Source organism: Lissotriton helveticus, chromosome 8, assembly GCF_964261635.1.
Source record: "Lissotriton helveticus chromosome 8, aLisHel1.1, whole genome shotgun sequence".
NCBI classification, from domain to species: domain Eukaryota; kingdom Metazoa; phylum Chordata; class Amphibia; order Caudata; family Salamandridae; genus Lissotriton; species Lissotriton helveticus.
Window position 1 is genome coordinate 11,396,666 of NC_136069.1, and position 14,989 is coordinate 11,411,654.

The window sequence follows — 14,989 nt, forward strand, 5'->3', positions numbered from 1 at the left end:
AATAAATAATTTTGTTGTACGTAATCCTATTTTTCTTTGTATTTTTATTTGCAAGTTATTGAATTGTGTGAGGGTGTGTTTTATTATAATTAGTCTAGTAAGTTCAGAAATGATACAGTGTTTTTTTGTAGTAGTAATGGTACATTTATTACTCTTCAAGATTAAAATGTACTCCAGTGTGGCTAAGATTGGATTGGGAATAGTAAATCTCCACTCCTCACTGTCCAACACATTCCCCAATGTGGCGTAGATTAGAGTTGGAATAGTAAATGTGTGCCCCTTAAAGACCAACGCTTTCCTCAATATGGCTTATACTGGAGCGGGAAAAATAAAGCTCTACCCCTCAAAGACCAATGCGATGCCTCCTGTGGTTTAGATTGGAGTGGGAATAGTAAATCTTTGCCCCTAAAGGTCAACACTTTCCTCGATGTGGCATAGATTGAGAGTGGGAATAGTAAATATGCACCCTCAAATGATTAGTTATAAATTAAATCAACCGGACCTATTCAGTAACCCAGAGACATCCTCACTGTCTTTTGAATTGGTTTTTAAAAATGTGCAGAACTGAGAGAGATCATATATAGGGTATTAGAACATTGGAAAGTTGGGAGCTCCATTGAAGACAATGGAGTGCTCCCCGCTTCTACGGCCAGTAAAGGCCCGCAGAGCAACATTCCAATGTTTAACAAAGGCCACTCCGAGCGCGAGGGGATTTAAATCCCCTGGAACATTATAATGAATGGCATTTTTCTCTTTCTATGCGTGCTGCAGAATGCAGCAAGAATAGAAAAAAGAAAACACGAGGAGAAATATATTTCTCTGAGTTGCGCCATTCCTATGCCTCCCCTGGGCAGGCGTAGGATTCTGACGCATTCCCAGTTTTACAAAATATTGTAGGTCTGGGAACACCCCCAGCAACACCCATGGACCGCCCCTTTTACTCAGAGCAATGCGCGAAAGAGGCCCATATTTACATGGCCATGAACAGTCACTTAGTGTTTCTTTACGTGGCCTTGTACATATGGACAGGCACACTGCGGCCGCTGCTGCCTTAAAAAAAGCGACCCACCGGGCTTCTAAACGAGGCCGTATGTTCTTCTATTGTATTCCTACATTAGGAAGTGCTCCGTTGCAGTTATGAAATAAGCAACTACAAGGTTTTGCAGACAAGCTCTGCTCTATACTCTGGGCTCATTTATGGGGAATTGGCCTTGGACAGCGTTGCTTGTCTTCTTGCTGCGCTGCCCTACGCCAATGTGAACAGGCGAGAATGCACCGCATTTATGAAATACGGTGCAGTCCTGTCCATTCCCGCTGTGCTGGTGCACAAATGACGGCCTAGTGCCAACGCAGGCCCCCTTCCACCATGGTGCAACGAAGACTCAATTGCATGCAGCATTGTTTTGTGCAGGAAGGGACACCTTTCTACACAAAACGAATCCTGAGAGGTGTTTCCTGTTTCTCTGTGTGTGTGCTGCAAAATGCAGCTCTCATGGAAAGAGGAAAAAACGAGGAGAAATAAAAAGAATTCTGCTCGTTACACCTCCTCTAGGGCGGCGTATGGTTTTGGCGCTGCACTAGGTTTACATGATTTTGTAATTCTGGGTCAGGGTCAAAATCCATGGGTGTTGCGTGTGAAAACCTGCAACGCTCATGGAACACCTCCTTGACGCAGCGTAAGGCAACGCAGCGACTTGCGCTGCTTTGTTTCACTCCACATCTCTGAGGCCGTGCAGAGCCACGCAGGCTGACTTTGTGTCGCCTCATAGATGTGATCGAGAGGCTTATGTCACCGGATCGTTAAAAGGAGTGACACTCCGGTGGCGTACAGGGCTCATAAATCAGCCCCTCAGAGAACAGGCATGTTCTCTCTAACCTGTGAAGAACTTGTTTGTGCCGGTTTAGCCTGGCCTCTCCTGCCTCCTCCCACACAACATATGGGAAGGATAAATGAAGACAAATGTAAGGCTGCATTAGAGGTTTTGAGGGTCCAATAAATGTAATTTGTACTTGTAAAGCGCACTTATACCCCAACTGGGGAGTCCTGGCACTGTAACGCATACGCGGTGGAACCCTTCCTGGCTTTTTCCTGTGAAATGTCCACTCCTGGGCACCCCCAAGGTGAAGCCAGGCATTCTAGCGTTTTTGGGGCCGTTGTGGAGATTAAGCAAGCTATTGCCCAGAGTTGCAGAGTGGGACTCATGATTAGAATAGGCACCGAGGCGAGAATTATCAGGGCCGAGGAAATTGAGGCCAAGACCCGCCGAGGCAGGAATTGAACCCTGGTCCCGGGCTAGACCTCTGCCTCAGGGTCTGCCGCTCTAACCATTGAGCCACACTTCTCCACTAAAAAAGGTGATCTAATGCGAGAACCTTGACAGATAAAACTCTGCTTCTGGTCGTATTGGCCCTAAGACAAGTTTTTAGTTGTGTGTTTGTTTACTCAGGTACTTGGGGTCGTATAGACGATGTGAAAACACCTTTCCCATGATGATAGGGGGAGAGGGCAGGTTACATAGCTTTATTTCTCTGTGCAGTAGCTCGTCTGCTTCAATGAAAGGGAAGGATGTGGGTTGGTTGAGCAGGACAAAAATACACAACATTCCTTCCTTGTGCCTTTATCCTGGATTGAGGAGAGTAGTGAATGTACCAAGAAGTGAGCACCTTCCATATATAGGGCCAGACTTCCCAGCAGCCTTTGTTTTTTAACCACAGTAAGCGTCACTTTCAGGCTTTCTGCTTCTAGTGCGCATACAGCCGCCAACCTTTGTGCTCTTAGAAATGCATCCTGCGCATGTTGGAAGACGCCTTTTCCTATCGCCCATTTCCTGTGGCGCCGCGGCTAGGGCGACTGACTCCGGAATATGGGCATCGCGGTTCGATCCCCGGCACCGGCGGCAGATTAGCCCAGCACCATGTGACTCTAGGCAATAGCTTGCTTAATCTTCCCGACGGCCCCCAGCGCCTAGAGACCCTTACGGGTCAAGTCAAGTCAAAATTTATATAGCGCACTATATACCCAGAGGGTCTCAAGGCGCTTGAGGAAGGGTGGGGAATTACTTGTCGAATATCCATGTTTTAAGTTGTTTTCTGAAGGCTAGGTGGTTTTGAGTGAGGCGAAGGTGGATGGGAAGGGAATTCCAGGTTTTGGCCGCTAAGTAGGAGAAGGATCTTCCCCCCATGGTGGCTTTGTGGATGCGCGGGACGGCAGCGAGGGCTTGGTTGGACGAACGCAGCTGGCGGGTGGGGGTGTAGAAGGAAAGGCGCGTGTTGAGGCAATCCGGTCCAAGTTCGTAGAGGGCTTTGTGTGCGTGCGTGAGGAGATGGAACGTTATCCTTTTGTTGACGGGGAGCCAGTGCAGGTCTTTCAGGTGACCGGAGATGTGGTCTGTGCGGGGGATGTCTAGTATGAGTCTGGCTGAAGCATTTTGGATGCGTTGGAGTTTTTTCTGCAGTTTTGCGGTGGTACCGGCGTAAAGGGTGTTTCCGTAGTCTAGCCGGCTAGTAATCAGTGCGTGGGTGACCGTTTTTCTTGTTTCGGTGGGGATCCAGTGAAATGTTTTTTTGAGCATGCGTAGGATGTTGAAGCATGATGATGAGACGGCGTTGACTTGTCTGGTCATCGAGAGTGAGGAGTCCAGGATGATGCCCAGGTTCCGTGTGTGGTCAGTCGGTATGGGGGCTTTTCCTAGGGCCGTTGGCCACCAAGAGTCGTCCCAGGCGGAAGGGGAAGCTCCTAAGATGAGGACTTCCGTTTTGTCCGAGTTCAGTTTCAGACGGCTGTGCTTCATCCACTCTGCTACGTCTGTCATCCCTTCGTGTAGGTTGGTTTTGGCGGTGGTTGGGTCTTTGGTAAGTGAGAGGATCAGCTGAGTGTCATCAGTGTAGGAGATGATGTTGAGGTTGTGCTGGCGTGCGATGGTTGCGAGGGGGCTCATGTACACGTTGAAGAGGGTAGGGCTGAGTGAAGATCCTTGCGGGACGCCGCAGATGACATCTCTGACTTAAAAGGGGGGAGGCGGACTCTCTGAGTTCTTCCAGCAAGGAACGAGGTGATCCAGTCCAATGCTTTTCCTTGAATTCCGATGTTTCTGAGGCGTTGTATCAGGGTGCTATGGCAGACTGTGTCGAAGGCTGCAGAGAGGTCAAGGAGGATGAGGGCGACTGTGTCTCCATTGTCCAGTAGAGTTTGGATGTCGTCTGTTGCTGCGATGAGGGCGGTCTCGGTGCTGTGTTTGGCTCGGAAGCCAGACTGTGAGGAGTCGAGTGATTTGTTGGTTTCGAGGAAGGCGGCGAGTTGATTGTTGATGGCTTTCTCAATGACTTTGGCAGGGAATGGGAGGAGCGAGATGGGGCGGTAGTTTTTGAGTTCGGTGGGGTCGGCTGTGGGTTTCTTCAGAAGGGCGCTGAGTTCGGCGTGTTTCCAGCTTTCTGGGAATGTGGCGGAGTTGAGGGAGCAGATGATGACGTCTCGGAGATGGGGTGCGATAACGGAGTTTGCTTTGTTGAAGATGTGATGGGGGCATGGGTCTGTAGGGGATCCTGAATGGATGGAGTTCATCAGGTGAATGGTGTCTTCTGTGGTGATTGGGTTCCAGTCAGAAAGGTTATTCGGAAGAGGCACATGTTCGGAGGTGAGAGGGGTGGACTGGTTTACGGGTAGGTTGTGAAAGCTGTTATGAATGTCGGCGATTTTGTCATGGAAGAATGAGGCGAGGGAGTCGCAGAGGACTTGAGAGGGGGTGATGTCGTTGGAGCTGGCGGTAGGGTTGGTGAATTCTTTGATGATGTTGAAAAGTTCCTTGCTGTTGCGAGCGTTGTTGTCTAGTCGGTCTTTGAGTGCTGATTTCTTGGCTGTCCGGATTAGTTGGTGGTGTTTGCGGGTGGCGTTTTTGAAGGCGGCTAGGGTGGTAGTGTTTGGGTCTTTTTTCCAAGTTTTCTCAAGGGAACGACAGAGCTTCTTGGATTTCTTAAGGTCATCGTTAAACCAGGGGGCGTTCTTGCTTCCTTGCTTGATTTGGCGTTTTTTAAGGGGTGCTAGTTTGTCAGCGGTTTGGGTTAGCCATTGTGTGAGGTTGATAGCGGCTTGGTTAGGGTTCGTTGAGTAGGCAGGGGGGTTTTGAAGAAGCGATGTGGAGATCTGGTTGATGGTGATTTTGTTCCAATTTCTTCGCAAAGTTGGTTGAGGGTGGTTGTGGGTCGTGGTCTTGTTGTAAATGAAGTGGACGCAGCTGTGGTCCGTCCAGTGGAGGGGTGTGGTGTGAGTGAAGGAGATATGCTTGCTGGAAGTGAAGATAGGGTCGAGTGTGTGTCCTGCGTAATGTGTGGGGGTGTTGACAAGTTGTTTGAGTCCGAGATTAGCAAGATTGTCCAGAAGGGTGGTAGTGTTACTGTCGTTGCTCTTTTCCAGATGGAAATTGAGGTCTCCCAGTAGAATGTATTCTTCTGAGGGGAGGGCGTGTGGGGTGATGAAGTCAGTGATGTCTTCGCTGAATTTTGTACGGGGTCCTGGTGCCTCTGAGTGTGGTCTTGGGGTCGGTGTGGATCTGGAAGTGAAGGTGTTCGGCGATGGTGAGGTTGTCTTCTGAGCTGGTCGTGATGCGGATGGTGTTCTTGTGGACGATGGCGATGCCTCCTCCTGTTTGGATGGGGCGGTCCTTACAGATGATCTTGTAGCCGTCCAGGATGGCTATGGTGATGTCTGGAGCTGAAGAGGCATTCATCCAGGTTTCTGTTAGGAAGGCGATGTCCGGAGAAATGGTGTCGAGTAGATTCCAAAGGTCGATGGTGTGTTTGTGAACCGAGCGGGTGTTGAGAAGGATGCAGTTAAGGTGGTTGGTGTTGGATCTCTGTTTGGTGTTTGAGGGTTTGGTGTGGGTCTTGATGCAGTTGAATTTGCAGGAGTGGCAGGTGAAGGGTCCATGGATGTGTCCTGGTGCTGCTTGGGCGCAGTTAGGGAGTCGGCCGGGGTTCAGTGATAGGAGGGTGGAGGCATTGTAAGTAATGCGGGAGGGGTGGGTGATGCGGGGGCCAGGGGGTCTGGCGCTGGGCGCGGTCCAGGTGCGGACGGGCGTAGACGGGCTTACCTTTGGCACACCTTTGGGGCGCGACCGCTGCGCGTGGACGCTGCGCGATGGGACATCTGTCATATATGGATAGTGGAGGGGGCGGAGCGGGGGAGGGGCAGCTGGGAGGCGGGAGGTGGGCTGTAGATGCTGGTTAGGCACAACAAACAAAATGGTGGGGGGATCGAAATTCAGCCTGGGCGAGGTTGGGGCGCAGGGAGGAGAGACGCTGAGGGCAGTGGCACCGGCGCAACTCTGAAAAGAAAAGTGAGTAGTACAGCCAATCAACAGTGCAAGCTGAGCGCTAGCTGATAATAGATGAAAAAATGACGAGATGCACGTTTACCCAATCGGAATTACACACACAATGCAATTTTTTAAACACACAAAGTGCAGGTATACAAAGCGTCAGCAGTGGCAGGCAAAGCAATGGCAGGCAGGCGTATAGCGCTACGATACCAGTAACATTCTCTGCAAAGCGCTGTGGCAGTCGGGCAGGGTGCAAGGGGAGCGGCCGCTTCCTACGTGGTAGGAGAGGTCACGGGTGATTGTGCGCTTTACAAATGTGGATTATTATTATTATTATCGCTTCCTTTCTTGAGGCTTCTGAGGCTCCTGCGGGTGTAGACACGTCCTCTGTGTGGTTCTGCACAGTTCCTTGCAGCAAGCTCAATCCTAAATATCAAAGGCCTTATTTACAAAGAATTAATGCAGCGCAGTGCCGCACGCCATTTGGCTGGGCTGTGCTGAGTTAATTCCGAAGCACAGCGATGCTTTATATCTACAACGATATAACGGATCCCTTTGCTCTCCCCTGTACTGGTGCACAATCGGCTGCCATGCGCCGACGCAGGTACCCTTGCACCACGCTGCAAGGGTTCCTGAGTCATGGGGATGATTGTTTATGTGCAGGAAGGTGTCCCTTCCTGCACATAAACAATCTGAAATGGTGTTTTTCAACTTCTATGTGTGCTGCTTTGTGCAGCACACATACAAATTGCATAACATCACTTTTTTAATGATTGTTTATGTGCAGGGACAGACACCTTCCTGCACATAAACAATCATAGGAGGGGATTTCCTCGTTCTACGTGTGCTGCACATTGCAGCATGTATAGAAAGAGGAAAAAACAACGAGAAATTAATACATTTCTCCTCATTGCGCCTCCCTACGCCTCCCCTGGGGACATGTAGCATTTAGATGCATTCCCAAGTTGAGGATTTCTCGTAATGCTTGAAATGTGTCAGGTTCCACGGGTGTTGCGTTGGAACACCCACAGCAACACCCATGGAATGCCCTTATCACGAAAAGTGTTACGTGTAAAGGGGCCGTAATTAGAAAGACACGAAAAACCATGCACGGTGGCTTTATGTGTCCTTGTAAATATGGGGCAGCAGGTTGCGCCGCCGGTGCGTCACAAAAAGTGACACATCAGCGGCGCAAGGGGCTTGTAAATAAGCCCCCAAGTAACTAGCAAAAAAACACATAAAGCGCACACACGCAGACCATTGGTAAGTGCATTAGTCCCCGACCTTTCTCCCTGCATCTGAAACTGTGGGCTTCATTCAGCATTTTGGCGCAGGGCGCTGCAGCAAAATACCTTGCTACTCTGCGTTACACTAAAGTGAAAGGGCAGGAATGCGCCGTTTTTAAGCAATACAGTGCCTTCCTGTGCTGATGCCGTTTTGGCAGCCTGGCGCCAACTTAGACACCCTTGCACTATGCTGTAAGGGTGCCTACATTGCAAGTAGGATTGTTTTTGTGCAGGAAGGGGCAACTTCCTGCACAAAAGCAATTCTACCAGGCATTTTCCTCTATGTGCAGTGCAAAATGCAGCACACATGGAAAAAGAAAAAAACGAGGAGAAATTAACATATTTCTCTTCGTTACAAGTCTCCTTGGGTGGCATACGTATTTCCCAGGTTTACATCACTTTGTAAATTTAAGGCAGCTTCAAATTCCATGGGTGTAGCGTGGGAAACCCCGCCACAATGCTCCCGGACGCAGAGAAAAGGTGAAGCAGCGACTTGCGTTGCGTCGTCTTACTCAAAGCCACGCAGGGTGGCTTTACATTGCTTCATAAATATTTATGAGAGCCCCGTGCCATGAATGTACCACTTTACGTAGTACAAAAGAGGTGCAGGGCTCTCGTAAATAATCTCCCATGACCTTAAAGTTGTTACACACAGATCCCTGCAGCAGCCGTTCATCCTTCTGAAATATGCCATTGTGATCATAAAATGTTAATTGCGCATGACACAGTTGCTAGAGCAGGTGCCCGCCTCTCTAAACTTTTGTCAGCTAATATCAAAACCCTTCCTATGCAACAAACAATCACACGGACTGACAGGGGTTAAAGAATTGCTGTTACTTTTCAGAATAATACTGTCCCTGCATTTACCACCCTAAACAGCAGGGGCCTCATTCTCAGTGCGCACTCCTTGCGACATACCTGATGCGTCATATTTACAGAATGACGCATCGTGTCGCAAGGAGTTACAGATTCGTTAGTATTTCTGGGGTATCTGTAAGCGCAAAAGTGACGCATTGCTGGAGTGTGTCACAAAAATGACGCAACTCCAGCAATGCATCCTTTCACATGGGTTTGAAAGGACCTGCGTCAGTCTTACGCCTGCTGTGAGGCAGGCGCAAGATTTTGACTGAACGGCGTCCTAGAAGTGACGCAGTGAAATCTAATAGATTTCACTGCGTCACTACTACGAAGCTTTTTGCGGGGGAACGCCCCCTCTGCATACAATATACCTGATGCAGGTATAATGTAGCGCAGGGGTTTACAAAGTGACGCATCTGCTTAGATGCGTCACTTTGTAAATAGTGCGCAACAGGAGGCATGTTTTACGCCATCAAAAAGTGATGCATCGGAAGCACAAAACTGACGCAAGGCCTCATAAATCAGGCCCCAGAAGCCTCTACCCTCCCAACGCCCTTCAGCCTTGCAAACCCTGCGTGGCGTACCTGCATTACGGTTGGGCTTGACAGCGCAGCTGTTGCCAGACAATTATGTGAGCATCACCAGAGAGGGGCTTTATCTCCGCCCACATGTGGGAGCCAAGAGTACATGTTTTGATTGGGTAGCAGTGGTGCGCTTCCACAAAAAAGTGCCCTCCACACAGCTGTGATCATTTTGTTTATTTATCCTGCTGCCTGAGTTTGAACTTTAAAGGGCACATACACATGCCACTGCAATGCTATTAAAGTGTCTTAGATAACTAGATAGTTTATAGTGTGCTTTCCCTGACAGCAGCACAGATGGGCGACAGTAGTCGTTAACCTACATGGATTTTAGGTCTTGCTTGAGAATCCAACTCGCACCTAACCTTTTAACCTACACCAATATTTTTCTAAAGTTCTTTGCTTCTATGTAAATGCATATCTATCCCTCCGCTATCTACCTGTGATGGATGTATGACATTACAACGCATGCTTTTACATCGCATGCCTTTACAACGTGGTTTTTACAACACAAACCTTTACAACGCATAGCGCTTTGGGGTGCTGGATAGTGAATAGTTTAATTTACTATTCCAACTCCAGTCCCCGTGGACACTAGGGAAGGTGTTGGATAGTAAATTAAACGTATTCCCTATCCTAGAGCGCCCCCCAGCGCAATGCGTTGTAATGGTTTGCGTCGTAAAAGTTGCGTCGTAAAGGCACTGCAGGGTAAAAGTTGCGTTGTAAAGGATGTTTCCCACCTGTGATGCTCCAAATTACCATGAACCATTCTTCTAAAGTCAGACCTATTGGCATTGCCAATGCTTGTTTTTGTTGGACGTACTGCCGCGATGGTCGGGAAATGTCAGACTCACGCCCCCTGAATCTCACTGGCTAAGCTACCCCCCTCCCTCTGGACTACTCAGATGCCCAAGGTCACTGAAGGCTCCTCTAGTTTACAAGTCACCCAGCCAATCAGATGGCACAGAAGTCAAAGGTCATGGATACCGGCAGAATCTCCCCCTCCGGAAGCTAAGGGGGGTCCTGTGTCACATGAGGCCACCAGGGACAGTGGTGCACCCTGCCCAGGACAATGGCTGCAGCCCCCTCGTGAGTGGAAGGGGCTCGGGTTGCAGTGCCCGGCTCTGGTGCCCAGCATGGCAGCTGGCAGGGCACTCCCTACACCCTGAGTGGCAGGAGCAGCTGCAGGGCTCCAGGCTGCTTTGTCCCCCAGCATCCCCTTGGCCCTGTGCCCGGTTATAAACACCATGCCATGCCGCTGAGGCCAGTGATATTCAGAGCCGACACATGCCAGGGCGGTCACGCGGCGCCCTGCGCTGTCGCTACGCCCCTCTCTCGTGCCCTGTCTGTTGAGGGGATCACTGCTTTAAATGTCCTGGAATAATACTGCTCATTTCAAGGCGTACATGGGGCCTCATTTATGAGAAGTGACGCATCGCTGGGTGAAAGCAGCGATGCGTCACTTCTCAGTGCGCACTCCTTGCGACATACCTGATGCGTCATATTTACAGTATGACGCATCATGTCGCAAGGAGTTACAGATACGTCAGTATTTCTGACGTATCTGTAAGCGCAAAAGTGACGCATTGCTGGAGTGTGTCACAAAAGTGACGCAACTCCAGCAATGCTTCCTTTCACATAGGCAAGCCCCATGTGAAAGGGCTTGCGTCAGTCTTACGCCTGCTGTGAGGCAGGCGTAAGAAATTGACGCATTTGCGTCCTAGAAGTGATGCAGTGAAGTCTTGTAGATTTCACTGCGTCACTTCTACAAGGCTTTTTGCGGGGGAACGCCCCATCTGCATACATTATACCTGACGCAGGTATAATGTAGCGCAGGGGTTTACAAAGTGACGCATCTAAGCGTCACTTTGTAAATAGTGCGCAACAGGAGGCATGTTTTACGCCGCCGATGCGTCACAAAAAGTGACGCATCGGAAGCGCAAAACTGACGCAAGGCCTCATAAATGAGGCCCAAGGGTTTTTTCCTGATGTGCTGGAAAACAGAAGCGGCCCTCGCCAGGCCAAAAAGCATCCTTTTGAACTGATACCTTCCTTCGGGTGTTACAAAGGCAGTGAGGGGCCTCCAATGTTTGTCTAAAACTGCCTGCTGGAAGGCACTGGCAAAAACCAAGGTTGGAAATAATTCTGCGCCTTCCAGAGCAGAGATCAGCTCATGCGTGTTGGGTAAGGAAGGCCGATCGACCGATCTGGCTCCAGGGTTGGGCTGGCATTAACCCTGGGCGTAGTGGGGCGTAGTGGGGCTCCGCGGAGCTACGCGGAGAGGGCGAGAAGCTACGCCCACTCCCGCACTCCGCGTAGCCCCACTACGCACCTCCCTCCCGCTCTCCCCTACATACTTTATTTAAGCATTTACACGGATTAAAACAAGTTAAAAGCACTTACCTTGTCCGGGGCTCGTCCGGGTCTTCATCTTTGAATAGCGTCCTTTGCCTGGATACCAATGCGCATGCGCGGGCGGCCGCGCATGCGCATTTCTCCCGAGAAATGCGCATTGGTATCCAGGCAAAGGACGCTATTCAAAGATGAAGACCCGGACGAGCCCCGGACAAGGTAAGTGCTTTTAAGTTGTTTTTATCCGTGCAAATGCTTAAATAAAGTATCTAGTGGAGGGCGGGAGGGAGGCGGGTGGCGGCCGACTCGGCTACGCTCACGGAGTGGGCGTAGTGTTGCCGGCTACGCTGTCTACGCAAAATGCGTAGAAGGCAACACTACGCCTACTCCGTGGGCGTAGCCGATTCGGACGCCCACCCTTAGCTGGCATATGGGGCAATCAGGCTGATGCACGTGAATTAACAGAAAAGCAAAAGCAGAGAAACCACATTGGAGGAAACCAAATCATAGAAAAACAATTTTAAGGAAAGATATAGGCCCACATGCATCAAGCTTTTTTGTGTTCGCAAACGGTGCGAATCGCAAAATTCGGCCGTTTGCGAATGCAAAAACCTTTTTTGGGATGCATCATTTTTTTTTCATTTTTCGCAATTTAAGAAATCGCAATTTTTTGCGATTTCTTAAATTCTATAGCATTTAAGAAAACGCAAATTTTGCGATTTCTTAAATGCTATGCATGATTTTTTTTAAAATGCGAATTCGCAATTAGGAAGGGGAAAATTACCATGAAGTAAACCTTCATGGTAATTTGCGAAAAGTTTCAAAAATGCACAAAAGTGCATTTTTGAAACTTATATTTTACACACGCACATGCCCTTGGGACATGTGTGTGAGTAAAATGTACTTACGTGACATTTCAGGGGTGCAGGGGGGGTCCTTTGGACCCCCCCTGCACCCTTGAAATTGCATTCTCATTTTGGGATTCCTTAATTGCGAATTCGCAAAATGAGAATGCCTTCCCATTGATTCCTATGGGCCTCTCGGCCCATGGGAATCAATGTAAAGCGATTCCTTAATTGCGATTCGCAATTAAGGAATCGCAAATAAAGAAAATTAAGGAATCGCAAAAACGGTTGCGATTTCTTGATGCATAGGATTTTGCGATTCCCTAAATTGCGATTCCTTAATTTTCGCAATTTAGGAATCGCAAATTCCTACAATGATGCATGTGGGTGATAGGGTCTTGTCCCAGAGGTGTGGGGCTGCCAAACCCGTGGTCGGACCGCCTGCCAGATCAGGAGTATCCCCTGGTCTGATGGGCGGTGCTGCAGCGGTCTGACAGCGGCGGTCTGTCAGGCTCATTAAAGAGCCTAAGAGGCAGACCGCCGCTCTCAGACCGCTGTCAGCACCTTCCTGCAGGGTGTGGGGTACATGCTACACCGTGCAAGAACTGGGGGTGCAAATTTACAGGGGGGAAATACATGTGCCCCCCTGCATGCACACCCAGGGCCAAAGGCACAAGGGGGCCCTGTTGGGCCTCCTTTTTGCCTCACCTCCACCCTTTTCATGTCGGTTACACTGCCATGAAAAGGGGGGCGGTGAGGCAACTCAAAATATGTTCGGTGGTGCTGCTTTGGCACCGCCAGCATATTTTGCCTCGGACCGCTGCAAGACCGCCACAGGATCCTTCATTCGCGGCGGTCACAGCGGTTCAGTGGCGGTTCGACCACCACACTTATAATACTGCAGGCGGGACTGCAGTGTGGCGGTGGTCAGACCGCCACCAGGGGTTCTGCGGCCCTATGGAGGCCGAACTCGTAATAGGCCTTTGTAGGAGGAGTTTTAGGGATCAGGAATAGGTGGAGTTTAGGGAGGTGATGGGTTTTTAGGGTTCACGGAAGAGTGGCGTTTGGGGGAGGTGAGGGGATTTTAGGGTTCAGGGATGGGCGGAATGTTGGGGTGTTGAGGCTTCTTTAGATTTCATGGATAGGCGATGGATGGTATCTAGGGGTGGTGAGGAGTCTGTGAATTCCAAGCACACAAAGTAATTGTTTGACAATGTAAAAGACATGAATTAGAAGTAATGTCCCCTGAAGTAAAGCACAGAAATAAATACCGATGACAAAAATTTTCAAAAAGTAAGACCTGCAACCATTGCATTTACACCATGAAAAATAAGCAAGCAAGGGACAATTTCGGAAAAAAAGAAATTCTATGAATTTTTTTTCTACGTAATGGAAAATTCATTTCATCCTACAAATTTCCATTAAACAGGTTAGGTGAAATGGTTTCTCAAATTCAATGAAATAGTTTTTCTGTGAAATCACATATAACCAATCAGGCAGCGCCCACTAGACTGGTATTACAGAGCACTCTGTGGGTCATTTATTTTGCAGCTTGAGGCCTTTTTTTAAGTCAGGTGGGGCAGTTTTCACAGTTGATGTCCCTGACATTGCCACAAGCATTGCCTGCAGCAAACACAGAAGCGTGCAGCCTCTCATACCCTGCAAAATACCTATACAGTGTGTCTTGACAAGTTCAAAACTGGACTGATTTGCAAATGTGGGCCTCTTTTTTAGCTATCTGCTTCACTAATGGGGGCCACTTTTATTTGGTGCCGGGGCCTGTTTTTTGTCCCTGTCCGACCATGTACAGCTCTGTTTAAAGAGTGGAGATCAAGACTACATAGAATTTTACCGATTCGGTATTTAAAAATCGGTAAATGCTATGTAGGTATTTTTACCGAAAAAATTAACAAATCGCCCAATCATATTGAGAAAAGGTGTATAAAAGGAGGCCCAAGCACCACAAAAGGGAATTGTGTTCTATGCGGCACAAAAGAGAGAGGTGTCTGATCCGGTACAATGGAAGAAAGGTTTCCTATGTGGCATGAAAAAGAGAGTTGTCCGGTGCGACACAAATGGAAGAATGGTGTCCTATGTGTAAGCCCGGGTGGAGTTTGCAGAGTTCTGCTACGCGGAAGTCCGCGAAGTGCAAAAAAAACTCAGTCGCGCTACAAGGAGTTCCGCAGGCAGAGGAGTGCCTTAGATAAATGCTGTTCACTGTGAATTTTGGTGCCAGGTTCTTGTCCACGCTGTGCAATCATAGCAAACGGCACCATGCACAGCGCAAGCAGGCGCTGCTTCCTTTCTGCCGCTCGAATAGATTTTTACACGAGCTGCAGCTTTCTCACTGCGAACGGATGGTTTCTCAATGCGAGCGGTCGCGAGCATAGACGACCACTCGCAATGAGACCCCGGGGTGATCATGCGCTATATAAATTAAATTAAAAAAAATAAAAAAATAAAAAAAATGAGAAATCTGACCGCCCGCGTTGAGAAATCTTGCCGGGAGATGGATTTTCCTCGCCCGCGCTCGCCAACTTGACATTGACGAACGTGCGCGAGAGGAAAAACTCCGCTCCACAGAGATTTTGGGAACTCCGCAAGCTCTGCGTAACGCGGAGTGCGGAAAACTCTGCAAACTCAGCGAGCGGAGCGGAGTTCACCACCCAGACTTACCTCTGTGGCACAAAAAAGAGAAGTGTTCAATGCGGCACAGTACAGATGGGTGTCCTGAGTGCATGCAAGACATCTAT

The 14,989-nt window shown here is 49.1% G+C and overlaps 2 protein-coding genes across 2 annotated transcripts in view; one reads left to right on the top strand and one right to left on the bottom strand.

Annotated features, from left to right (window-relative positions):
- LOC144773102 (uncharacterized) overlaps nucleotides 1–13,696 on the top strand; it is a 70,368-nt gene extending 56,672 nt beyond the window's left edge. Inside the window, exon 3 of the mRNA XM_078657955.1 lies at nucleotides 13,666–13,696. Coding sequence (XP_078514081.1) covers nucleotides 13,666–13,696 — 31 coding nt within the window. The remainder of the gene's footprint in view (nucleotides 1–13,665) is intronic.
- Nucleotides 1–14,989, bottom strand: part of CASQ2 (calsequestrin 2) — a 247,467-nt gene that overhangs the window by 194,611 nt on the left and 37,867 nt on the right. The gene's annotated exons all lie outside the window — the stretch shown is intronic.